The 27,706-nt window shown below is 43.2% G+C and overlaps 1 protein-coding gene across 1 annotated transcript in view; it reads right to left on the reverse strand.

The window, feature by feature from the left end:
• LOC111962576 (GTPase HRas) overlaps positions 1-21,316 on the reverse strand; it is a 32,118-nt gene extending 10,802 nt beyond the window's left edge. The window contains exons 1-3 of the mRNA XM_070439829.1: positions 21,018-21,316; positions 3,136-3,288; positions 2,157-2,229 (exon numbers count right to left, since the gene is read on the reverse strand). Coding sequence (XP_070295930.1) covers positions 2,157-2,229; positions 3,136-3,264 — 202 coding nt within the window. The 5' untranslated portion in view covers positions 3,265-3,288; positions 21,018-21,316. The remainder of the gene's footprint in view (positions 1-2,156; positions 2,230-3,135; positions 3,289-21,017) is intronic.
• Between the last annotated feature and the right edge of the window lie 6,390 nt (positions 21,317-27,706).

Below are 27,706 nucleotides of genomic sequence, written 5' to 3' on the forward strand. Positions count from 1 at the left end.
AACCCAATGTTTATATCCAATTTAGACAGCAAGCTAGCTAGCAACAGCAAGCTAGCTAGCACACAGCAAGCTAGCTAGCAACAGCAAGCAGCTAGCAACAGCAAGCTAGCTAAATTGCCAAAATGTTTAATGCTTTTCGACTTGTCCAAGTTAATATAATTGGTTCAGATTTGTTTTATATTTCAACCTGTGTCCTGATTACGTCTGTGTGGGGGACAAAATCAACTTGCGCGTGTGCGGTCTGGGCAGCATGTTAGAGTTCTATTGGGCAGTCAGCACTTCATGACATTCCAGTGATGACATTAAATTCACTCTAAACATGCTAAATTCTCAGAGAAATCTTCTGTAACGTTTGAACCATATATGGTAGACATGGTTTTTGGATTATTATTTTCTGAATTCTCTATGGAATGACACATTTGTATTGAACCTTGAATGAATGAATCCTTTTATGGGTGAACACCCTACAATCTGTAATGAATGAATCCTTTCATGGGTGAACACCCTACAATCTGTAATGAATGAATCCTTTATGGGTGAACACCCTACAATCTGTAATGAATGAATCCTTTATGGGTGAACACCCTACAATCTGTAATGAATGAATCTTTTATGGGTGAACACCCACAATCTGTAATGAATGAATCCTTTATGGGTGAACACCCTACAATCTGTAATGAATGAATCCTTTTATGGGTGAACACCCTACAATCTGTAATGAATGAATCCTTTTATGGGTGAACACCCTACAATCTGCAATGAATGCGCTAATGAAGTATAAGCTGAAATCCATTGATGCGTGTTCAATATACTAACTAACCAACCATTTACACGTCTGTTGACTAGGCTTAAAGCATGAGTCTGGATCTGGGACCTGATTGATAATCTCTCTCACACACAGGCACACATGCGTGCTGTGTGACTAGCCATGCTGTGTGACTGGCCATAGAAGAGGTAGTGGTATCAAAGGGGGCAGAGTTGCAGGGCCAAGGTTTAGTGTCCCAACACACAGACACAGGGTGCAGGGTCTGTGTGCTAGTGCATAGGGGCCAGGAATGCACACACAAAAAGGACATTGTCTGKCCAGAGGCAGGCGTGGTGACARAGAGAGAGAGGGAGAGAAGAGAAAGCAAACTCTTGTTCCCTCTCGGTCTTTAAAAATATCTTATAGTGAACGGAGAGGAACTAAATTAGGAGTAGCGGTGTAGTAAAAAATGTTTTAAATTATAATAACAAAARAAAATCTGACATTTGGAGAATTTAATTGATAATGAGTAGCCTGTTTGGTAATGAGATCTGGTAGTTAAGTGGTCTCTCCAGTGAGCCAGTAGTCACACTAGCCTACTCTACTCTGTTCACTACAGACCAGGGGAGGGGCCACATTAGCATGACATCAACCACAGCTCTGGAAACGCGCACACGCATTTGGGCTCCCGAGAGGCGCAGTGGTCTAAGGCACTGCATCTCAATGCTAGTAGAGTCACTACAGACTAGGGATGCACGCTATATCGGTAAGCATATCGGAATATTAACGAAAAATGCCAACATCGCCCGATGTCTAGTTTAACACCGTTGTGCAAAACCGATGTCAAAGCTGATGTGCATATCTATATAACGTAATGACGGCACGAAAAATACAGAGGTACACGTGCAACACAGCATTCCTAACCTAGCCCACATCTGCTGTGTGGATCTATTTTGAAGTTTCAAAGGAAAATAACAAAAAAGGCTATATGCAACATTTGTGCTGCTATTATTACCTGAGGGGAGAAAGTGAAATCTTTCAATACCACAAACCTAATTACTAATTTAAAAGTGCATCACCCCCAGATGTTCAGCGACTACTTAGAACAAAAGTAGAAGAAAAAAACTAAGCKCACACTCCCAACAACTAAACAAGTTCAAGTCGAGCAGTCATTTGAAAGAGTAAGAACATTTCAGCGAGACAACTCAAAGGCAAAATCCATTAACACCAAGATAATGGAATTCATTGCCCTTGACAATCAACTGTTCTCTGTCGTGGATGATGTTGGCTTTCGCCGACTGGTCGAGCACCTTGAGCCCCGGTACACACTACCAAGTAGGCGCTATTTTTCAGATGTTGCCCTACCGGAGTTACACAGTATTGTTGAAACGCACATCCTTGAGCTACTTACTATGGGCGTCACTGCTATTAGCTTCACGACTGACATTTGGACCAGCGATGTYAGCCCCATGAGCATGCTGAGTCTGACAGCACAGAGGGTCGACGAGGATTTCACACTGAGGAAAGCCGTATTGCATGCTCAAGAATGTGCTGGTTCTCATAWCGCTGCTGCCATTTCAATGGCATTTGAGAACATGTTTGAAACCTGTAAACATGAACACACTCCTAGCGCTATTTGAACAACTGACTCAAGAAATAAGCTAATCAACTGCGTCTGCAGCAGACGTGATACCCTCTGTCATGGCATTGAAACGTCTGCTCAACAAAACTCCACAGTCTGTATCGGCAGTTAAAACTTGCAAAAGTACTCCACTAGAGGCTGTGAACAAGCGAGTCGGTGGGTACAAGGACCGCTACTTCGATGCAGACAAGAAACAGGGATTACGTGAAATGTTAGACACAGTTGGACAAGATGGAAATGGACACAGTGACAGTGCGCACCGAGGAAGAGAGCTACGGACAGACAGCTGAAACTTGTATGAAATCCTGGTTGAGAATGAAACGACTGAACAACGAAACAGCACAGCAAGTAAGTGAAAGAAATAGGTTTTGATTATGTTTTACTGGTAATGTGGACATATGTAAATGCCAACAAAATAACTTTGTGGTCAGTGTGTTTGTTTCAACAATTTAACTGTACAATAATTGCTAAATAAAAAACGCCACTAAAATTTGAAATATCGGTTACCGGTATCAGTTTTTTTGGCAAGGAAAATATTGGATATCGTATYGGGCAAAAAATGTAATGTCAGTGCATCCCTACTAGAGACCCTGGTTCGATTCCAGGGTGTATCACAACAAGCCGTGATTGGGAGTCCCATAGGGCGGCACAAAATTGGCCCAGCATCGTCCGGGTTAGGGTTTGGCCAGGGTAGGCGGTCATTGTAAATAAGAATTTGTTCTCAACTGACTTGCCTAGTTACATTTTAAAAATTCACAGTACATACCTCTATGGTGGGGTCGTATTCATCCACAAAGTGGTTYTGGATGAGCTGGATGGTGAGTGCACTCTTCCCCACACCTCCAGCCCCCACCACCACCAACTTGTACTCCGTCATCCTCACTGCTCCCCACACACACTGCTGTGAGAGAGAGAGAGGAGAGAGCAGCAGATAGGAGGGGTAGAGGGAAGAGAAAGGTTCATACATTTGACCATATTTTCTGTTCTTAGATGTCTATTCATTGGCACGTGTTCTGTTTGACATTAGCTTCCCTGAACTCCTACCTCACTATTCTGTTAACCACCACCTCTGCCCAGAGGTGAGATGTGTATGTGTGTTTAGGGCAGCTGAGTTTGAGTCCCTCTTAGAGGAATGTCAAATGTGTTGAAGGTACTCAATGTTCCAATCCACTCCCACACAACACGAGAGAGAGAGAGAGACACAGAGAGGGAGAGGTTTGACACAGAGTGCTCCTCATTGATGCCTACCTCACAAATCGGAAGCCTCGTGTTTTTTATACAGCATAGAGGCGCTGTTTCTCTGAAAGCATGTGTGTAGCACGTGAGCAGAGCATTTGAATAGCCCCTTAATGACAGTTGAGTACGATGCTTCTTCTGGTTACTGATAGGCTTGCGCCCATCAAGAAMCTGACTGTTAGAACTGCCAAATTCCCCCATGGATAGATGATTAGTTGAAACKGTATGGCTGAGAGGGATGAGGCAAAGGGAATAGCAAATAGGTCTGACAACAGAGGACTGGCAAACATACAGTAAATTGAGAAATCATGTAACTAAACAAAAATAAGAAACTATACTATGGAACAAAGATAAATTATATAAAAGAATGATTGTAAAACACTCAAGTACTTCACATGAAATTCCAGGCAAAAAACCTAACTACACTCCAACCGTCGTCATTGAGGCAGATGGCTTGTTCATAACAAAACCCTTTCATATTGCCAACCACTTTAATACATTTTTTGTTGATAAGTTAGCTAATATTAGGCATGACATACAAACAACAAATACTGAGCCTTCATATTCATGCATAACGGACCAAATAACGAAAGACGAGCACTGTAGTTGAGTTCCACAAAGTGGGGGTGGAAGAGGTGAAAACTACCTGGTACCAACAACCTGGATGGTAAATTGCGGAGGTTGGTAGCGGAATACATTGTGACTCCTGTTTGCCACATCTTCAATTTTAGCCTCGAAAACAGTGTGTGCCCTCCGACATGGAGGGAGGCAAAGGTCATTCCACTACCCGAGAATAGCAGAGCACCCTTTAATGGTTCAAACAGCCAACCAATCAGCCTGTTACATGTGCTTAGCAAACTTTCCGAAAAAAATTGTGTTTGATCAAAGTTATTTTATAGAAAACTAATTAACAGACTTTCAGCATGCTTATAGGGAAGGGCACTCAACATGCTCGGCACAGACACAAATGACTGAAATAAATTTATATTAAGAAGATTATGGGAGCGTTTTTTTTAGACTTCAGTGCAGCTTTAGTGTTCTCTTCCCTGTGCAAACAAGGGTGTCCAAGAGAATGTTGAAGTCCTTTGGTTGCTCAGATTGCCGAAAACCAATGTCGTTAAATCCAACGTGAGTGCCAATGGTGACAATATTAGAATAGTTGTCTAAAACTGAGGGCAGGAAGGAGTTGATGTCTTGGACATGGGCACCTGGGTGACAGTGGACCTTGGTGGGCCCACAGGCAGGCCAAAAAATAAAGTTAAAAAATTCACACCATCGAGCTGCCCACAATGATGGTGGTCGTGATTGAATCCGATGGGGAAGGAAGAATGGGCCTGCCCCGGGCAAGGAGGAGGTGGTGTGCTTCAACTCATGCCAGCTTGACTCACCGCACATGTACCAGTAGCAGCGGATGGCTTCGGAATCATCGGGGAGATGGAGGGCCCAAGACCTTGTTTCCTTTGGTCAGCACCCCTGGATGGCTGCTGGCTGTTGGTGTACTCCCAGGATTAGCACTGACTCCCGGAGCAGGTATGTCCGCCACCAGCAGAGCGAATCTGTTTAATAGCGGGATCTGATCTTCTAGAATATATGGAGGCCGACCAGACTGCCTCCCACCCAACCTCCACCKTGCCARTGTCCAGTCTCCCACTGGCCGCGGAGTTGAGCTTTCCATCTGTCCAGTGGATTGGAGCAGGTCAGTACCGCCCGACTCATCGACCCCTTGGCTGTAGGAGGCATTTAGAACTGAAATTGTGTGTGCCTTGTCTGCATCAAAGTACATCTTGTTTTYCCCACAGCTCAGCTAGCAGCCAGAGAATCTCTTCCCAAATCTGCTTGATGATAAATTTAAAAAATTGTCTGTTCCAAAATATATCAGTGCCACCTTATTTTGTTTCTCTTGCATAGATCTCACACCTAGCACATTTGAGCCCAGACGTAGACACATACCACTGTTGTTTTGACTCTAGCRTTAACTTGCTCTGTTAGCAATTATGCTAACTATTGTTTTGTTTTTTTGCAGAAATCCAGGACACAAACATGCGGTCCAGCTGAAAAAGCTAACTGCGTCACGGAATTCTTAGTAATCAGAAATTCCAATGGTTAAAGATGTTGACATGAAAAAAATWAAAATAAGAATTAATAAAAACAGACGGAGTGTAGACAGTATAGTCGTGGCCAAAAGTTGAGAATGACAAATATAAATTTTCACAAAGTCTGCTGCCTCAGTTTGTATGATGGCAATTTGCATATACTCCCAGAATGTTATGAAGAGTGATCAGATGAAATGCAATTAATWGCAAAGTCCCTCTTTGCCATGCAAATGAACTGAATCCCAAAAAACATTTCCACTGCATTTCAGCCCTGCCACAAAAGGACCAGCTGACATGTCAGTGATTCTCTAGTTAAGTGAATAGGGGGGGSSSYKKTTTYMMYTTTGGAAAAAATCGTGCCCAAATTAAACGGCCTCGTACTCTGTTCTAGATCATACAATATGCATATTATTATTACTATTGGATAGAAAACACTCTGAAGTTTCTTAAACTATCTGGTGAGTAAAACAGAACTCATTTGGCAGCAAACTTCCATACAGGAAGTGAAAAATCTGAAAATGAGGCTCTGTGTCAGGGCCTGCCTATTCAACTGGCTTTTATTTATGGATCTGTATGCACTTCATACGCCTTCCACTAGATGTCAACAGGCCGTAGAAGGTTGAATGGGGTGTCTAGCTTGATCTGAGACCGAATGAGAGCTTGGAGTGACAGGTCCGCTCTTTTGTCAGTATTGAACTGCGCACCAGGGAACCTCACATTGTCTTCTGAAAAGCATTCGGTATACACTACGAATTGCTCTGGCTCTCATTTTATTGGATACATATGAGAAGAACATCATAAAGTAGGATTTTCAACATAGTTTGACCAGTTTATTTGACGTTTATTGGGAATTTGGGAATTTTTTGTTCCAAGCGCCAAGAGTTGATGGGCATGTTCRCGCCACAATGCTAGCCAAAGTTGCTAATTCGACAGAAGAAATGGACATTCTAAAACCAAACAACGATTTTTTCTGGACCTAGGACTCCTTGCACAACATTCTGATGGAAGATCAGCAAAAGTAAGACAATTTATGATGTTATTTCGTATTTCTGTGTAATATGTTGAATCCAACACGGCGGAGAATAGGTGAGCGCTGTCTCACAATAATGCATGCTGTATGTTGTGGTAAAGTTATTTTTAAAAATCTAACACAGCGGTTGCATTAAGAACCAGTGTATCTTTCATTTGCCATACAACAAGTATTTTTATGTAAAGTTTATGATGAGTTCTTTGGTTAGATTAGGTGAGTGTCCAAAATATCTCTGGACATTCTGGTGAATTGTTGCTACGTATTCACAATGTATAACCACGATTTGCAGCTCTAAATATGCACATTTTCGAAACAAAACAGAAATTATTGTATAAACATGATGTTATAAGACTGTCATCTGATGAAGTGTCCAAAGTGTAGTGATTAATTTTATATCTATTGCTGGTTTTTGCAAAAGCTATGTTGGCGGTGAATAAATGTTTTTGTGTGTTTGGCTATATTGTGGTAAGCTAATTATAATTCTATATTGTGTTTTCGCTGTAAAACACTTAAAATCTGAAATATTGGCTGGATTCACAAGATGTTTATCTTTTCATTTGCTGTACACCATGTATTTTTCATAAATGTTTTATTGATGAGTATTTATGTATTTACATTGCTCTCTAATTATTCTGGCTGCTTTGGTGCTATTTGTGATGGTGGCTGCAATGTAAAACCAGGATTTGTAGCTATAAATATGCACATTTTCGGAACAAAACATAAATTGTATTGTATAACATGATGTTATAGAGACTGTCATCTGATGAAGTTGTCAAGGTTAGTGATTAATTTGATCTCTATTTGTGGGTTTTGTGAAAGCTACCTATGCGGTGGAAACATGGTGAAAACATGCCGTTGTGTGTTTGGCTATTGTGGTTAGCTAATATAAATACATAGTGTTTTCGCTGTAAAACATTTTTAAAATCGAGAATGATGGCTGGATTCACAAGATTTTATCTTTCCATTTGCTGTATTGACTTGTGATTTCATGATATTATTCCCTGTCCCGTTAGGCTAGGCTATGCTAGTCAGCTTTTTTTTCTTCTCCCGGATCCGGGCTGGGTATCACTGAAAGGTTAACCGTTTGGCCAGGGTGCCGCTAGCGGCACTCTCCCACATTCCATTGAAAAAGCAGAGCGGCAAATTCAATTTCTTTTTGTTAAATATTTAACTTTCACCACATTAACAAGTCCAATACAGCATTTGAAAGATAAACATCTTTGTCAATCCATCCAACATGTCCGATTTTTAAAATTGTTTACAAGGAAAACACCACATATATTTATGTTAGGTACCACCAAATACAAAAGACAGACAGACATTTTTTCACAGCACAAGTAGGCTGCAGGTAGCATGCACAAGCCAACCTAACTAACCTAGAACCAACCTAAATAACCTAGAAAAAACTACCTCAGATGACAGTCCTATAACATGTTACACAATAAACTATGTTTTGTTCAAAAAAAAATTGCATATTTTAGCTATAAATTCAGTTTACATTACTGCTACCATCAATAGCTACAGTCAGAAATCGCACGGAGTAGCCAGAGTAAATAGACACCAACTACCTAATTACACATCATAAAACATTTCAGACAAAATATGGTGGATAGCTAATGAAAGACAAAAATATCTTGTGAATACAGACAATATTTTCGATTGTTGAAGTTTTTACAGCGAAAACACCACATATATTTATGTAGTTCACCACCAAATACAAAAGACAGACAGACATTTGTTCACAGCAACGGTAGCATGCAAGTAAGCTAACCTAACTAACCTAGAAACCAACTAGAACCAACCTAAATAACCTAGAAAAAACTCCCTCAGATGACAGGTCCTATAACATGTTACACAATAAATCTATGTTTTGTTCGAAAAATGTGCATATTTTAGCTATAAATCAGTTTTACATTACTGCTACCATCATAGCCACCATCACAGCTACAGTCAGAAATCGCACGGGAGTAGCCAGAAATACAGACACCAACGTCAACTACTAATTACACATCATATAAACATTTCAGAACAAATATGATGGTGGATAGCTAATGAAAGACAAATTATCTTGTGAAATATAGCCAATATTTCCGATTTTTGAAGTGTTTTACAGCGAAAACACAATATATCGTCATATTTAGCTTACTACAATAGCTAACATCACAACAGCATTGGCTCAAGGCAAACGTAGCATAGCACAGTCCGACAGATATATATGAAATAGCCATCCCAAATTGGGGTCCTTATCTTTGTTGATCTTCCATCAGAATGTTCTCCAAGGGGTCCTTTGTTCAGAACCGACTTATTTGGATCCATAACGAACGATTTCCCTTCAGAATTAGCAAGCACACTGGCCGCTGCTTTGCTAACCTTCTCGTTCATTGAACCAATTCTTGCGACGCATCACGTCTTAAGTCCAGAATAAATTTCAATAATATAATTAAACTATATTGAAAAAAACATACTTTAGGATGATATTGTGACATGTATCAAAGAAAATCGAAGCCCAGAGATCATATTCACCTTTAAAAGGTTCTTCCATGAGCCGAGTACAGGTCCTAACTTCGCGCCCAGGGAAAAAAAAAAGTGCGCACGTCTCAGTCCAAGAGGTTGTGTTCAGTCCCTGATCGAGATAATCAACTGATTTCTTCTCTCACTTCCGCATGACACCCAGGCGAAGGCGATCTATGACGTGTTTCTACAGTCATAAGTGACATGCCCTTTATAGACAAGCTCTTTGAAGAGAGAGTTCGCTTTTGGAAATCTCACTTCCGGTTAGGAAATGGTCTGTAAAAGGAGTTCTGTTTCACTTAGAGAAAATAATTCAAACGTTTTTAGAAACTAGAGACGTTTTCTATCCAATAGTAATAATAATATGCATATTGTACGAGCAAGAAATTGAGTACGAGGCGTTTAAAAATCATACGATTTTTCCCCAAAAGTGAAAATAGCACCCCCTGGTCCCCAACAGCGTTAACACAGGTGTGAGTGTTGACGAGGACAAGGCTGGAGATCACTCTGTCATGCTGATTGAGTTCGAATAACAGACTGGAAGCTTCAAAAGGAGGGTGGTGCTTGGAATCATTGTTCTTCCTCTGTCAACCATGGTTACCTGCAAGGAAACACGTGCCGTCAAAATGGCTTCACAGGCAAGGATATTGCTGCCAGTAAGATTGCACCTAAATCAACCATTTATCAGATCATCAAGAACTTCAAGGAGAGCGGTTCAATCGTTGTGAAGAAGGCTTCAGGGCGCCCAAGAAAGTCCAGCAAGCGCCAGGACCGTCTCCTAAAGTTGATTCAGCTGCGGGATCGGGGCACCCCCAGTACAGAGCTTGCTCAGGAATGGCAGCAGGCAGGTGTGAGTGCATCTGCACGCACAGTGAGGCGAAGACTTTGAGGATGGCCTGGTGTCAAGAAGAGCAGCAAAGAAGCCACTTCACTCCAGAAATGGGAAGAGGTCTGTCCATGATAGGACATTGCTCTGCCTTCTTCACATCTCAGTCGACTAGACATGTCCTACAGGACTTAGTTTTGTCGCACCTGGAATACTTCCCAGCTGTGTAGTCATGTGCGGCAGAGGGACATARGCAATTTGCAGTCGGTCCGTAACAAAGCAGCACGTATTGCACTTTGACATGCATGTCAATCTCTCCTGCCTCAAAGTTGAGGAGAGAATGACTGCATCTCAAATTGGTCTTTGTGSGAGGTGTTGAAGGTACTGAACTGTCTGTTCAAAAAGTTAGCACACAGTTCGGACACTCATCGACATGCAATCAGAGGTYTCTTCACAGTCCCACAACAGACTGAGAAACGCAAAGTATTAAATAGAGCCATGGCTACATGGAACTCTGCCATCCCATGTATGACAAGATAGCAATAAAAACAGATAAAWCACCTTACTACACATTAGTTAGCAGTAATGTGACTGACATCAACATGAGGCTTGAAAATTACCATATAGTTATGCACTTGTAATTTGTACTTGCTAATAGATTTTTATAAATATTATTAAAATGGGTTTACTGACCACAACCCATTGAATTAATATTAAGTGTTGATTATTTGGCATCAGGAGAGCACAGCGCATGGAAGAAAGCAGTGAGATATGCAACATTGTTATGTTTCTGCAAAAAGTTCATGGCAAGCCGGCGATGCAAAGAGTGCGGGGGCGCTTAATTTCGGTTGCTCGGGGATCAAACTCCCCTCTTCCCCAGAGTCAGCCCCAGATCTTCAGGGCTGAGCCCCGGAGGTTCTGTGACGTCCCTGCTGGGGTCCACACARAGTATGAAACATTACATAATACAGAACATTAATAGACAAGAACAGCTCAAGGACAGAACTACATACATTTTAATTGTCACACAGATATTGTCTGTATGTATGTAGGCTAAGTCAAATACATACAGTGCAAATTACAATACAAAATATACAAAATGGMTTTGTCTCCTTAGTCCTTTGTCTCCTTTGTCTCCCAAAGGGTGTCAGCCTAGACCACAAATGTATGTTTTGCATTAAATAATGTTCTAGGTATGTGCAATATAGCAGGATTGGGATTTTAGGCTGCTATCCCTTGGATTATGTTGGAACTGCGTAAACTCACATTAGCAGTACGCTTGTATTAACTGTAGAGTGGGGGGGACACAGAACTTTTGTAGATAATATGTACAAATACAGGCACCTAACATGATTGAAAATCATGAAACATCCACACGAGCTCAGCCATCCACATACGCACGTGCAATTATTGAACTGGGAACATTTTACAACATGTCACAATCAGAACGATTGGGAACTACTCCACGCTGGGAAGATGTTTTACATGACACAGGGCAGACAAGGGCTCATGATTGGAGTAGTCATTGCAGTGTGTAATGCAGTGTATCCTAGTTTGTTTTACACCGTCCCAGCAGGGAAAAAGACTCGGGCTGAGACAAAATCATTTTGGGGTTAAAGCCCCGATCTGGTGACGTCAATGAACCCCAGTAAGAGTTGCTGGTTCTTTCGCAGCGGCTAATAGGGAAACTAATAAAATACAAATTCTTGACGCATTAWATATTGGCAAATGTTAAAATGGACAACGAACGCAAAAAAATTGAACATCCATAATTTCTCTGATATGTTCCATAGAAAATAGATATCTGCACACCRCGTTGAGTGTACTTTGTGGCACTGCAGCAGTGATAGCCACTGGGGTCAGTGAGTTCAGAGGAGAGAACAGAGAAGGGGAAGCCGTGCAGTCAGTCAGAGGGTTTTAGGACTCCCAGGTGTACCTCTTGTCGCCCCCCTCAGTGGTTGGGTCCGGCGMAGCAATTACACAGGGCTACCCTGTCATAAATCAGGGGCTCTCATTAAACAACTCGGGCCGAATTCATTAGTTTTGCAACGGAAAATGTTTTCAACAAAAACGAGCGCTYGTTATTGGACAAGGTAGGTCCCTCCCCGTTTTTCCTGCCTGCTTACATATGTCTCCTAGTGAATATGATCCAGTTGGACCAGGCCCTGTTCTCTTCCAGAACACATCCTTTCCTCATCCTGTYCCGGCTGTATCACACCTGGCCGTGATTGGGAGTCMCATAGGGTGGCGCACAATTGGCCCAGCATCATCCTGGTTTGGCCGGGGTAGGCCATCCTTGTAAATAAGAATTTGTTCTTAACGGACTTGCCTAGCTAAATAAAGGTTACATGTAAATAAAAATAACTTGTCTGACATGACTGGAGAGAGAGGGACTCAAAACACACAGGCGGTCTGTGGGAATCCTTTARAATGCATCCTTCAGCCTGTTTTGACCACTGATCTGAGAGGCCAGAACACGACAGGTGAGAGCTATGTGGTGGAAATCTACTGTATCCAATCCATTCACCGATCAGTGATGGAGAGGGAGGGAGCAAAGTAAGAGTATTGAGACCCTGACACAGTGAGGTGTCGAGTTGAACAGTATGTACACGTCCAGTCTCTCACTGCAACAGATTGCAGAATGGAGCGTGTCTGACAGAGATTCAGAGATAACCATGGACACTAAGTTATTCCAACAGATCATCAGATATGAATGTAGCCTAGATGACACAAAGGACATACTGGTGATGGTATTGCTCCATGTGTCACAACACACAGTTAGTGTGTCACCCAAACCTACAGAACAGTGGTTCACTCATAGAACATCAGTGCCCTAAAACAAAAACAGCTAACAGAAAGCTATCAATTTGTAATTATCCCATAAGATCTCAGCACACGCATCACAGGTGCAGCCTCAGTAAACTTAGCCAACCAGTAGGCTTCTGATTTGACAAGCTAAAACCCCCTACCCCAGTGAACTGGATAGTGTAGCGTGGCTAAAAGAGACACTCMGCTAAAGTCCAGCCACTGTACCCTCTCTCGTGGCTGACAGGCTGGGGCAGGGTGTCAACTGTCAAGTAAGCTGCACGAACCATACATACGCACGCACACACGCTGGCCAGTGAAATTCYAGAGGACATGAGCCAAACAGCAGCAGTGGGGAGTCATAAGGGCGATGTTGTTGGTATACACTCAGCAGCTTACCATCAGTCAGCCTACATATCCTTCTCATGACCACTTCTCTACGGCAAGACAGAATAAAGTGATGAAGAGTCAGTGAAAGGGTAAACTGACCACAATAAAAAGGACTATTCTTTGCCCCTGTAATTTATCATGACAGGTTTATAGAAGAGCCTCCCTTGTCCAATAGCTCTTGACCAAGATTTTTTTTAAAGATATGGGACAGCCAACCAACTCACACCTCCTCCCACTGCAACCCAGTGTATGGATCTGCCCTACCCTTTATCTTCTACTGTACCCACACACACATTCCTCTAAGCTGCGCGCCTGCACAGCTCCTCAAACTGCTGTGCAGAAGAAATATCAGACAACGCAGAAAAGCACGAGCATGAACTTCACTCAACTTTCTAGAATTTTCACTTCAGTTAAGAGTATCAACATTTCACTCTACTGTGGGAATTGTGCTCGAATCAACACAATATTAGCCACTTTCAATGAAACATACCAAAAGAAAACTAACTATAAAAGATTTAGTGTGCAAAACTATCTGTGCAAGAGAGCACATTGGAGTAGGAGTGTATTGCATTGACCGGCATGACTCAGGCCGTACTCTACACAGACCGGTGCGCCATAACCAATCAGAGCTGTAGTAGGCCCATTTGCAAATAGCCATTGCAATATATGGATCTGTGCGAYTCACTTTGAACTGGACTGTATTTAAAGCATTAGCGGTCATGAGTAGATGCGCTTGTTTTGATATCAARGTGAGAGCTGCATGTAGCCACCTGTGCACATTTGTTCATATTGTTTGCTAATTAGTGAGTTTAGTCCAGTTAGCCATTTTCTTGTCAACAATTGGTTGCTTCCAACAGGAGCACAAAATGTGTGCATTTCTAACCATCWTTGAAAAGCGAGTCAGGTAAAGAGCTTTTTTTGTCTTAAAGGGGCAGTGTTGCATTGAGACGGTCTTGAATAAGCTAAGTAGCCAAGAGGCAGAGGGTAGCATAGCTTGTCTGTTTCTCTAATAATGGTATGCAAATAATAATGACTATTTTGTAAAGTGGTTTCTTGCATCAGCCACCACAACATTTTCAGTCACCTCCTTGTCTGAAGGACAAGTGGATAAACCGGTTAATGTCAACCCCTGCATGTTTTTTTYCMAAAGTCTCATGGAATATAGGTTTACATTTTACACCACACATTTGCTGCTACTGACAGAACAGCTATTTCCATGTTAAAATGTTATGGGATGCATTTGTCTCCATTGTTTATGGTAGGCAACTCTGGTAGGCCTACATCATGATCAAATAGCCACAGCAGCCTACTTGGCGACTGTCACAATGTTCAAGTTTGCGCTTAGCGGACCTGAAATTTGCTCAGTGCCGGAAAAAATTWGAGGGAACATTGCCCACACAGATGACTTGCTAACAAACATACCCTGGATCTTCTACCGGATGTAAGCATCCTACTCCTTTAATACACTACACCACAACCTTCTTGACCAAACAACCACCGGACTGACCCACCCTACCTCTTCACTGCTCTCAGAAATATCCCTTACAGGTCAGGTGCTTTTTGTCCAATTTGTAAGTCGCTCTGGATAAGAGCGTCTGCTAAATGACTTAAATGTAAATGTAAATGTATTCCCTGACACATTCAAACACAGCATCCCCTAGCCTACACYAACGTCCTGTCCTCCTTTACAGTTTTAGCTCCATGAAGCCCTGTTACTCCTTAATGTGCTAAAAAAAAACTGTACACACACTGTACAGTCCACACACACTAATATGCCTGCACAGGTGCTGCAGTGTTCCGAGAGGAGTAACTAGGRACACCAACCTGGACTCTGGACAGATTGATGACAGCAGGATACACACCATCAAAAAAACACCCCATTTACAAGGCTAATGCAGTGGCAGGGAGTCAAAGGCAACAGAAACACTCCAAGTAAACTCCTATATTTGTCCCTTGATGTGGTAGTGTATTCATTGAACGTCATGCACCTCTGCTAATCTAGAGCCCCTGTGTGTGTGTGTGTGTGAGAGAGAGAGAGAGAGAAAGAGAGACCAGGGTGCCTTGATGAGTGGACTGTTGGGTCACTGATGTTAATGATTGAAGGAAGGCTTCTTGCTTGCTGACAGAGCAACTGCCCTCTGGTTTGTTCTACACTGCTCCAAACCCCTCAGGGCTTCTCCTGCACAGCTGTTCCAACAGGCTCTATACCAGACTGCCAAGGGGTTTCATGGAAACAGGTAGCTCTCTAGATCGGCTAGACCAATGTCAACACTCACAGGCTTGCGAAAAACAACCCGATGGCTATAATTCTAACACTACAGGAGGGGATTACCACAACCTCTCAATCGTGTGGGCAAACATTTAGCTTCCTTCTTCCCTGTAAATGAATTCAGTAAAAAAAAAACACACACTTCTCGTTTATGCACACACTGTGCTCTAACATAGCCAGATACTGGGCATATACTAGCTAATAGAGCAGCTGAGGTGGAGGTCATGTTTTGAGGAGTCTCTTGGCTGAGCCTGGAGATACCCTGGGCTACTGTAGTGTTATCTCCTGCAGCAGAAGGCTGTAACAGAATAAAAAGAAGTGATACATTCTACAGTGATAGAGGTCTGGCTCAGAGAGAAAAGCTGCAGCTTTGCTCTATCCCTCTGAGAAAACAGGGGAAATGACTTCTTGCACACAGGTCGTTGTTGCCTTTTCAACATGGAGATTTAGTGGCAGGCAGATCATTCTTACTGGGTTGTGTGTCCTGGAAGAAAGGTGGACAACATCATAGGAAATGAGAGGCACAACCAAATCAACAGAATGGACAGGGTGGGCCTAAGCGATATCACAATATTTCTCAAATGTTTTGACAGTATGGCGGTATTTTCTGCTACTGAATAATTTAAGTTCTAAACATATAGAGCATGGCCCTTGAATGGCAACAAATGAGTTCTATGTGGTTTCAATGGGCTTTATACTCAACCAAACTAGAACAAAACAGACAGTGAAGTAGTTCAATTTGTAGAACTTATAATTTAGCACTGTATCAAAATATCATTAAAGATGGGATTTGGATCCATACCTGCAAACCAGTATCCACGATATAAAATCGCCCAGCTCAAGGTGGGACAATCCGGGAGACAGTGACGATTACTCCTCCTCCCCTGTCCAAACCATCCCAGCCCCTTTGTGCTCCCCCTCTCCTCACCTGTTCCACCTCCCCCATTACACTGCCCATCTATCTGAATGACCCTGTAGCCAGACTCTCCAGTCTCCCCACCAGCTGCCCATCAATATATTACAGTTACAATTGGCACATTCTAGGACATCTTTTTACTTATGCTGTGCATCTCAGAAGATAGATATACATCACACCAATGTGGTTCCTGAGATTTTTTCCTCTGACAAAGCCAAGGGCATAAGAGTGTAGGAGCAGTCTGAAAGAAAAACCCCTGGGATTCCAGGGAGAGAAACTAGTTTCTGTGGTGAAGAAGTGAAAGTGAAAGGCGTCAGGGTTCAACAGAAAGGAATGCTTTGAGACAATAGCTTCAAACAGCACCACCAAGTACAGTACATAGTTTCCACKTCGTATCATGGATGGTTGAATTATCATGAGAATAACAGTTCAACGCTAATGTGCCATTACATGTAAGTCACATAATATGACATCTCCTTGAGACGTGCCCACATTGGAAAGAGCCAATAGTGGCAGTCTAGGCAGATTTGAATTGTTATTGGTAAGAGGAGCTTTTTACACACTCCTCTATGGGTGAGGGGAGACATAGCTGTGCCATTCACTGACAATCTAGACTGTCAGAGGCTGATTAATAATCCAGACATACATGGGGAGATGAATATTTGATGCAGCCCTGCCTRCTGACTCCAGGACCACTTGTTGTCTGTAGGGATCAGTCCTGTGGTGTTTGTCTAGCTACTACCAAAGGAGGACACCATCACATGGGATGCACACACACGGCAGAGATCTCCCTGTGGCAGTGCCCGGTGCCAGCCATACCCTCTCCTCTCTTTCTGACTCTCAGTTTGGTAATTAGGGCCAGAGCACAATGAGTCTCTCTACCAGTCTTAATTAGCCCCTTAAGTGTACACACACACACACACACCAACACTGTTACAGTGCACACACACGGTTAAAGCGCACACACCGCTACAGCAGTCATACACAGTCTCCAAAACCCCACCACTACAGTAAACACATAGTCTGGATTTTTTTTAAATGAATGAATTGATCCAGAATTCTAACATAACAGAGGTCAAGAATGTAGGAGTCAACCCCTTGTGTAAGCACTTTTGAAATGGTGACGCATATTAAAAAGTCTTAAACACTCAGTCTTCGGCCACAGCCCTGTCTGATGACCTACTCCACTAAATCTCTGTATGGCTGTGCCCTTTTGCTCAAGGGGTGCTACATGAACATGTGTAGGGTTATATATAGCTCACAGCCACCTCGAGCTGGGGAAATTAACAGTTCCTCTTGAAACTCTAGAGCTCTGCCTGGACCATGAGGATAATCTTACATGACATCTTACTGAGGGCGCAAGCTGGAAAACCTAGTAGCGTTGCAGTTCTTTGCACACTCAAACCGGTGCACCTGGCACCTACTACCATACCCTGTTCAAAGGCACTTAAATCTTTTGTATTGCCCATTCACTCACTGAATGGCACACATACACAATCCATGTCTCAATTGCCTCAAGGATTAAACATCCTTCTTTAACATGTCTCCTCCCCTTCATCTACACTGATTTAAGGGGATTTAACAAGTGACATCAATACAGGATCATAGCTTTCGCTTGGTCAGTCATGGAAAGAGCAGGTGTTCCTAATTTTTTGTACACTCAGTGTATACTGTACCTTGGGGTAGAACACAACTCATTGTATTCAGCATTGACTTGATAGTAGTATGCTACTCTTTGCCACTCTTTTGAGGAAAGGTAGACCACCTTCCCACCTGAATACACAAATAACTGTCCCGCTCTCGGCCCCACACATCCTCTTTCGAGGATGAAGAACTTAAGAGTGGACCTCCTGCGTCGCCACTCCCGCAACTAAAACACTTAATAGGTTAAAGGATCCATATTGGCAGAGCCACAAGCCCATTGCAGGGATAGATTTTTAATGGAGCGATGATGGTAAGAGAAACCTCTCTAGGGACGGATCACAATCGAACACTGAGAAACCGTCATGGAGCCTAGACCAAGTCCCCCCAGTGCACCATCACTACACGAGACTCAGCTGCAATGCTACAACACAATGTAGCCCAGCCTTGACAATTCAGCATCAGAAAATCAACCCATTTACAAGATAAGGTAAATACCGAGATCTTCAGGACTAACCCCATTACATCCATGGCTCATCCATCAGAACACAATGTGAAGATAGAWGCCCRCACATCATATGAATAGGATCACAGAACAAAACAGTTCAGTCTGTCAACTAATTAAGATACTTGGAATCGAGATGTAGCATCTTATCAGAAAGCAGGAAGGGTGGTAATGAGTGGAAGTGCAGTGCTCCCTCTGCTCTCCCCAATAGTGACACTGTGTGCAGAGGGAGAGAAGAGGTGAGGGCCCTAGCTTCAAAACAGCCTCTTAGCAAAATGTGACATTTTTCCACTGGGTCATCCTTTCAGGTTGTTAACCAGGGATCAGGTGATGGAGCCAGGTGGTGAGATGAAAAGGACAGATGACCACACTAAACACTGCAAACCTGATAGCCTCTGACACCTGTGGGCCACTGGCATGTAGGCTGTGCAGTGGGAAGGGCCCACTTAAGTTGCAATGCAACATAAAATGAGAAGCAAAAAAAATTACTGATCAAGAAATATGAGATGAGTCAGGTTCGTGACATTGACTAAGCATTTCATGGTGAGTAAATACGTGTGTTTTTGTGTATGTGTTTGTGTGTGTGTGTGAGAGAGAGATCAGGTGAGATGATTCATCAGACCACCCCCACCAACAATCAGAGCCATCCCAGAGAGCATCTTGAGAGCTGCGTAAACAAAGGCCTTCCTGGACAAGGAAGATGCCACCCAGAATCCTCTGCTCTATAGACCTCCCCAAGAACACAGGCTGAGAAGAGACCTGCAGACAAAACAGCTCACACACACACACACGATACAGCCAGGACCATCAGTGGACAAAGAGTATTTCTATTCAGCTCAATGACAAAAGAAAGCAACTGGAAGACCAACCATTGAATCTATTAGTAAACAATCCCCAACACAAAGCCACTCTCCCCAAGAATTAGAGAAGTGCCGTGTCCCTCCTGTAGCTTCAGYTAACCATTATCAAGTGTTATATACCACCATCATGCCCTTTACACGAATAGAACCCTTTCTAAATCTAAGAGTGTCAAAATCAAATGGTATATCTAGCTTGAGTGTAAATCTGTAGAGACCTTGATCAGCATGATTACTTTTTGTATTAAACGTTATTGCTCTCACGGGCTATTGTTGACATGAATCATGTTTCACTTATGTTGTTCCATTTTGCATACACTCATAATAGTCTACTGTATTACTAAGCACTGGTCTATTCTGTATTATTACTTACTACTAATAATCATGGACATCATAACAAACAAATAGATTAAGTTATCAAAACACCTAATGACTGACAATGGGTGAAACTGACCTGCAATGAATGAAATGGAGGACTGAAAATATATCATGCTTTTAGGCTACATCATGGGTCATAGGTCTGTCTCTTGGTCAACACCGCATGTATGATGTCATAGCCCACTGAAGAGCAATGAGAGTCGCTACACCTTGGTAGGCATAGGTAGCTAGAATAGCAATGCTGTTGAATTAGATTTGTATTTAGCCTTGTATGAGATATTCTACCGGAAATACCAAGCCTCCCATGCTTTTCTTTTTTAAACTTCAGGCTACTCAACAAAATCGCATGTTATTCCAAGCATCAGCTTCGAATGTAAGGCATGCGACAAACAAATTGTGACGTTGTGGTCTGTTGAGCCGATACTAGTCGGCGGTCTCTAGACTACAAAAATAACCTATTCCTGGTCCTTGACCCAGCAGATGAGTGTAGAATCGGGTTCTTAATCAACCGCCTAGTAATTCAATGCAACTTCCGCAGTGCTACAATTCGGTGTAGGCTACAAGACGGGGCGTCACCCTTGTCTGTGTGGTCTACACGCTACAGCCACTATTGCAGCTCGGCTGTTGGAGCGCTCATTGAATAGCCTGGCCATACAAAATGGCAACAGTTTAATACTTGAATTTCTTGACAATGCCAATGAAAATATCAGGGGGTTCATTTTCTAGTATGCYTTCATTGGTTTAGCTTAGCCTATATATCAGCAGCAGATGACCCCCTGTCCGTGAAGTTTATGGGCTGACCAGGGGATTTAGYCTACGAACTAAATTCCTATATTTGAGAAAATAATATACACAAACTGATTCAATAGGCCTACCAATATGCCTATGGTTTGGGTAAATGATCACGCGAATAGCAGTTTGTCTGCCAAAACGTTAGGCTACACCTCCCAATGTTGTGCTTGCCAACGAGAATCAGCCTGATGTACGCGTGAATGTCCTAAAAAAATAAAAAGGTGCGCCGCAGCAGTGTCCGTGTGAACGAGCTCGAGCTGTAAACACTACTKTTGGTCCCCTGTATGGGTTCCYTGGACAAAGCACACAAAATAACATTGAGCGACAGTTCAAATAGCCTACATTTGTGTAATAGATGAAAAACGTGCACGCAATACTTACAACAAGCAGAGCTCTACCCAATAATCAGGAGCGTGACTTGGTCTACTGGAAACAATGTTTCAACTCAGTAGCTTCTGAGTGTTCCAAGAATAGAAATACAAATGGTGGGCCCGTTTCCTCAACGAATGTCTCACAACAGTGTTCGACAACAGAAATATTTTATTATTCCAGAACTGATACTTTTCAGCACAATTTTTACAGCATTCGTTCAATGTTGTACGCGAGGTTAAGTCATAGCGCACAATCTGCTTCGAAGAGGGAGAGGATGAAGACAAGTCTGTTGGAGCCCACGCCCAGCCCAGTATGAACCGCCCCGGTGAGCACAGGGGTGTATTCATTCCGCCGATGCTGTAATAAAACGTTTCTTAAACGGAAACAATCAGAACCAAACGGTGAGGAATTTACCTGAAATTGTTAAATAGAAACTCTCGTTTTGCTGTTTGTTTCCGTTCTTAAACGGTTTCCGTAATGAATACACCGCTGTTTAGTTGCCTGTTTTGACCATCGTTAGTACATTGGTCGGTAGGCCTATCTGTAAAACTGCAAAATATAAAGCGGCAGTRTGGGCATATCGCAGTACAATTACAAATGCCGGAGTATCTTCACGTGATTTATGCATTTTTTATTCTCTAAATTTAGCCTAATCCTAGATAAAGTCAACCTGGGAGTTAAATTAGAAATGTAGGTTTGTTTTAATTTTAATATAGGCCTAATGTGTAGACCAAAATGAAACCTCTCCCTCAACAAAACAAAGGAGCTGATCGTGGACTACAAGAGACAACAGAGAGAGCACGACCCATCCACATCGATGGGGCCGCAGTAGAGAGGGTCAAACGCTTCATGTTCCTCTTCGGCGTGCACATCACCGAGGACATGAAAAGGTCCCCCTACACCGACATCGTTGTGAAGAAGGAGCCTCTTCAACCTCAGAAGGTGGCAGGGTTGAAAGGTTTTGCTTGTGTTGGCTCTGCTATATCGTATTTCAGTCAGCTAATACAGGACAATTAAAGGCCCAGTGCACAACTTTTGTGAAAAAAATACAATGATTTTTCAATTATAATTATTCAGATTTTTCAGGGGGTGCTCCCTCAGCTCCCTACTTCCCGAGGCTATGCTAAGAGCCAATTTATGTTTGATCCGAAAATGTGGTCAGAGGCTGGTGGATGGTGTAACGCAATTGCGGAGCCTCTAGAGGCAAGCAGAGGCCAAATTGAGCTCCATACCACATCGCCATGTGCCTCTCAAATTTTGTAACAATGAAGAGGGTAACATATAACTCCGCATTGACATGATTGGTTGATGGTAGGTGAGGGCGAAAGGTCATATATAAACACAAACTAATTTCCTTGACAACTTCCTTCACAACAGCTCTGAGCTGCTCAGCGAAGGGCAGTAAGTATGAATGCCCAAAAAGGCTGCATGGCCAATGCAGATATCGGATTGACTATGCAACACCTTTAAAAGGCTTTGCAGTGGCTGTACACTGTTTACTGTGTATGGCCTCTGCAGAAGTCAGGGCATTCATACTTCTTGCACTTCACGGAGCAGAGCTGCTATGAAGGAAGTGAGTTTGTGTTTATACAGCACCTCCCGCCACCACCTACCATCAACCAATCATGTCAATGCGGAGCGAGCCCTCCACATTSKTACAACATTTAGGAGGTGCATGGTGATGCGGTACGGAGTTCAATTTGGATTCCACAAACCTCTAGAGGCTATGCAATTGCGTCTAACCGTCTGTACGGAGTCTCCGGATTGCAAACGGAGAAAGCATAAATTGGCTTAAAGACTCTGCATGGTCAATCTGACATCTGCAGTGGCAGTACAGCATTTACTGTGATGCGGCCTCCACAGAAGTCAGCGCGTTCATACTTCTTCGCGAACAGAGTAGAGGTGTTGTGAAGGAAGTTGTCAAGGGAGTAAATTTGTATTTAAACAGGACCTTCCACCCTCACCTACCATCAACCAATCATGTCAATCCAGAGCTATACGGAGCCCTCCACATAAAACATTTTGGATGCACACAGCGATGYGGTACAGAGCTTGATTTGCCCTCAGCAAGCCTCCGGAGGCTCCGCAATTGCATAAAACTCACTTTACGGAGCCTCCGGATCGCATTTCGGAAAGCCTCCGGTAAGTATAAATCCTCTTTTAGACCTACACAAACTTCTAACAGCTGCACCATCATGGTGGTGCGGTCAGCCCAACACATCATTGGGCACACTGCCTACCCTCCCAGCCTAGTCTCATAGACTAGATACAACATAGTAAATGTAAATCCGGGACACTCGAATTAGTATGATACTTTTGTATATATAGTGTATGTGGACACCCCATCAAATGAGTGGATTTGGCTATTTCAGCCCAAACCGTTGCTGACAGGTGTATAAAATCGAGCACACAGCCATGCAATCTCCATAGACAAACATTSRCAGTAGACTGGCCTTACTGAAGAGCTCAGTGACTTTCAACGTGGCACTGTCATAAGATGCCACCTTTCCAATAAGTCAGTTTGTCAAATTTCCGCCCTGCTATAGCTTCCCGGTCAACTGAAAGTGCTGTTATTGTGTAGTGGAAATGTCTAGGAGCAACAAAGGCTCAGCTGTGAAGTGGTAGGCCACACAAGCTCATAGAATGGGACCTCTGAGTGCTGAAGTGTGTAGCGAGTAAAAAATCATCTGTCCTCGGTTGCAACACTCACTACCGAGTTCAAAACTGCCTCTGGAAGCAACGTCAGCACAAGAACTGCCAAGCATCGGCTGGAGTGGTGTAGACCTTAGTGCTGCTTTTGATACCATCGATCACCACATTCTTTTGGAGAGATTGGAAACCCAAATTGGTATACATGGACAAGTTCTAGCCTGGTTTAGATCTTATCTGTTGGGAATATATCAKTTTGTCTCTGTGGATGGTTTGTGTCCTGACAAATCAACTGTAAATTTCGGTGTTCCTCAAGGTCCCAGTTTAGGACCACTATCGTTTTCACTGTATATTCTACCTCTTTGTGATGTCATTTGGAAACATAATGTTAACTTTCACTGCTATGCAGACGATATAGAGCTGTACATTTCGATGAAACATGGTGAAGCCCCAAAATTGCCCTCCCTGGAAGCCTGTTTCAGACATAARGAAGTGGATAGCGCCAAATGTTTTACTTTTAAACTCGSACAAAACAGAGATGCTAGTTCTAGGTCCCAAGAAACAAAGAGATCTTCTGTTGGATCTGACAATTAATCTTGATGGTTGTACAGTCGTCTCAAATAAAACTGTGAAGGACCTTGGCGTTACTCTGGACCCTGATCTCTCTTTTGACAAACATATCAAGAATATTTCAAGGACAGCTTTTTTCCATCTTCGTAACATTGCAAAAATCTGAAACTTTCTGTCCAAAAATGATCCATAAAAATGAATCCATGCTTTTTTCAGTTCTAGATTAGACTACTGCAATGCTTTACTTTCTGGCTACCTGGGTAAAGCACTAAATAAACTTCAGTTAGTGCTAAACACGGCTGCTAGAATCTTGACTAGAACCCAAAAATGTGATCATATTACTCTAGTGCTAGACTCTCTACACTGGCTTCCTGTTAAGGCWAGGGCTGATTTCAAGGTTTTACTRCTAACCTACAAAGCATTACATGGGCTTGCTCCTACCTATCTTTCCGATTTGGTCCTGCCGTACATACCTACACATACGCTACGGTCACAAGACRCAGGCCTCATTACTGTCCCTAGAATTTCTAAGCAAACAGCTGGAGRCAGGGCTTTCTCCTATAAAGCTACATTTTTATGGAATGGTCTGCCTATCTATGTGAGCGACGCAGACTCGGTCTCAACCTTTAAGTCTTTATTGAAGACTCATCTCTTCAGTAGGTCCTATGATTGAGTGTAGTCTGGCACAGGGGTGTGGGGGTGAACGGAAAGGCACTGGAGCGACGAACAGCCCTTGCTGTCTCTGCCTGGCYRGTTCCCCTCTCTCCACTGGGATTCTCTGCCTCTAACCCTATTACGGGGGCTGAGTCACTGGCTTACTGGTGCTCTTCCATGCCGTCCCTAGGAGGGGTGCATCACTTGAGTGGGTTGAGTCACTGACGTGATCTTCCTGTCCGGGTTGGTGCCCCCCTCGGGTTCGTGCCGTGGGGGAGATCTTCATGGGGCGATACTTGGCCTTGTGTCAGGGTAGTAGGTTGGCGGTTGAAGATATCCCTCTAGTGGTGTGGGGGCTGTGCTTTGGCAAAGTGGGTGGGGTTATATCCTGCCCGTTTGGCCCTGTCCTGGGGTATCGTCGGACAGGGCCACAGTGTCTCGTGACACTTCCTGTCTCGGCCTCCAGTATTTATGCAGCAATAGTTTGTCGGGGGACTAGGGTCAGTCTGTTATATCTGGAATATTTCTCCTGTCTCATCCGGTGTCCTGTGTGAATTTTAAGTATGCTCTCTCTTTCTCTTCTCACGGAGGACCTGAGCCCTAGGACCATGCCTCAGGACTACCTGGCCTGATGACTCCTTGCTGTCCCCAGTCCACCTGGTCATGCTGCTGCTCCAGTTTCAACTGTTCTGCCTGCGGCTATGGAACCCTGACCTGTTCACTGGATGTGCTACCTTGTCCCGGACCTGCTGTTTTGGACCCTCTCTCTACCGCACCTGCTGTCTCTGACTCTGAATGATCGGCTATGAAAAGCCAACTGACATTTACTCCTGAGGTGCTGACCTGTTGCACCCTCTACAACCACTGTGATTATTATTCTGACCCAGCAGGTCATCTATGAACGTTTGAACATCTTGGCCATGTTCTGTTATCTCCACCCAGCACAGCCAGAAGAGGACTGGCCACCCCTCAGAGCCTGGTTCCTCTCTAGGTTTGTTCCTATGTTCTGGCCTTTCTAGGGAGTTTTTCCTAGCCACCGTGCTTCTACACCTGCATTGCTTGCTGTTTGGGGTTTTAGGCTGGGTTTCTGTACAGCACTTTGTGACATCGGCTWATGTAAAAAGGGCTTTATAAATACATTTGATTGATTGAGTGTATATCTCGCCGCCACTGGACTYTGGAGCAGTGGAAACGTGTTCTCACGCTTCATTCAGTCCGACGGACGAATCTGGGTTTAGCAGATGCCAGGAGAACACTACCTGCCCGAAGGCATTGTACAAACTGTTAAGTTTGGTGGAGGAGGAATAATGGTCTGGGACTGTTTTTCATGGTTTGGGCTAGGCCCCTTAGTTCCAGTGAAGGGAAATCTTAACGCTACAGCATGCAATGACATTCTAGACGATTCTGTGCTTCCAACTTTGTGGCAACAGTTAGAGGAAGGCCCKTTCCTGTTTCAGGATGACAATGTCAGTGTGCACAAAGCAAGGTCCATCCAGAAATAGTTTGTCGAGATCGGTGTGGAAGAACTTGACTGTCCTGCACAGAGCCCTGACATAAACCCCATCAAACACCTTTGAGATGAATTGGAACGCTCACTGCGAGCGAGGCCTAATCAGTGCCCGACCTCAGTGCCCGACCTCACTAATGCTCTTGTGGCTGAATGGAAGCAAGTCCCCGCCGCAATGTTCCAACATCTAGTGGAAAGCCTTCCAAGAAAAGTGGAGGCTGTTATAGCAGCAAAGGGGGGACCAACACCATATTAATGCCCATGATTTTGGAATGAGGTGTTTGACTAGCAGGTCTCCACATACTTTTGGTCATGTAGTGTATATTATGTTTGGTACGGTTACATAAGACAGAAGGTTACTGAAGAAAAAAACAAAAGGAGGGTGGGTGTGTAACGAGAACATCTAGCAACCCGAAGGTTGAGTGTTTGAATTTCATCACGGACAACTTTAGCAATTTTGCAATTACTTGCTACATTTKAGCTATTTTTCAACTACTTAGAATGTTAGCTATCCCTTCCCCTAACCCTTTAACCTAAATCCTAACCCTAATCCCTAGCCTAGCTAACTTTAGCCAGCTAGCTAACGTTAGCATTAGCCACCTAGCCAAAGTTAGCAACAACTAATTGGAATTCGTAACATATCATACGTTTTGCACAAATCGTAACATATTATACAATTTGTGAATTCTTAACATGTCTAATGAAATGGATGATGGACATCCACTAATTAATGCATACCAACGAATCATAAACATATTAAATGGAGTGCCTCGGATTTATGTACAGAATAATACGAAATGATCTGAAACATGGTTGCAGCCGGCCTCCAGGACATCTACAGCACCCGGTATCACAGGAAGGCCAAGAAGTAGATCATCAAGGACCTCAGCCACCCGAGCCACGGCATGTTCACCCCACTACCATCTGGAAGGTGGAGACTGTACAGGTGCATCAGAGCTGGGACTGAGAGATTGATAAACAGCTTYTATCTCCAGGCCGTCAGACTGTTAAACAGTCATCACTGTACCCTGCCCTGAACCTTTTAGAMACTGTCACTAGCCGGCTATCACTCTGTATTCTACCTTGCTCTTTAGAGACTACTGCCCTATGTGCATAGTTATTTAACAGGGGTCACTTTAATAATGTTTAGGCTACATCGAGTTTTACCCACTTTATGTACAGTGCCTTCAGAAAGTATTCACACCCCTTGACTTTTTCTGCATTTTGTTGTGTTACAGCCTGAATTTAGATTTTGTGTCACTGGCATAAACACAATACCCCATCATGTCAAAGTGGAATTATGTTTTTAGATTTTAAC

Source organism: Salvelinus sp. IW2-2015, linkage group LG4q.1:29, assembly GCF_002910315.2.
Source record: "Salvelinus sp. IW2-2015 linkage group LG4q.1:29, ASM291031v2, whole genome shotgun sequence".
In the NCBI taxonomy this organism is placed as follows: domain Eukaryota; kingdom Metazoa; phylum Chordata; class Actinopteri; order Salmoniformes; family Salmonidae; genus Salvelinus; species Salvelinus sp. IW2-2015.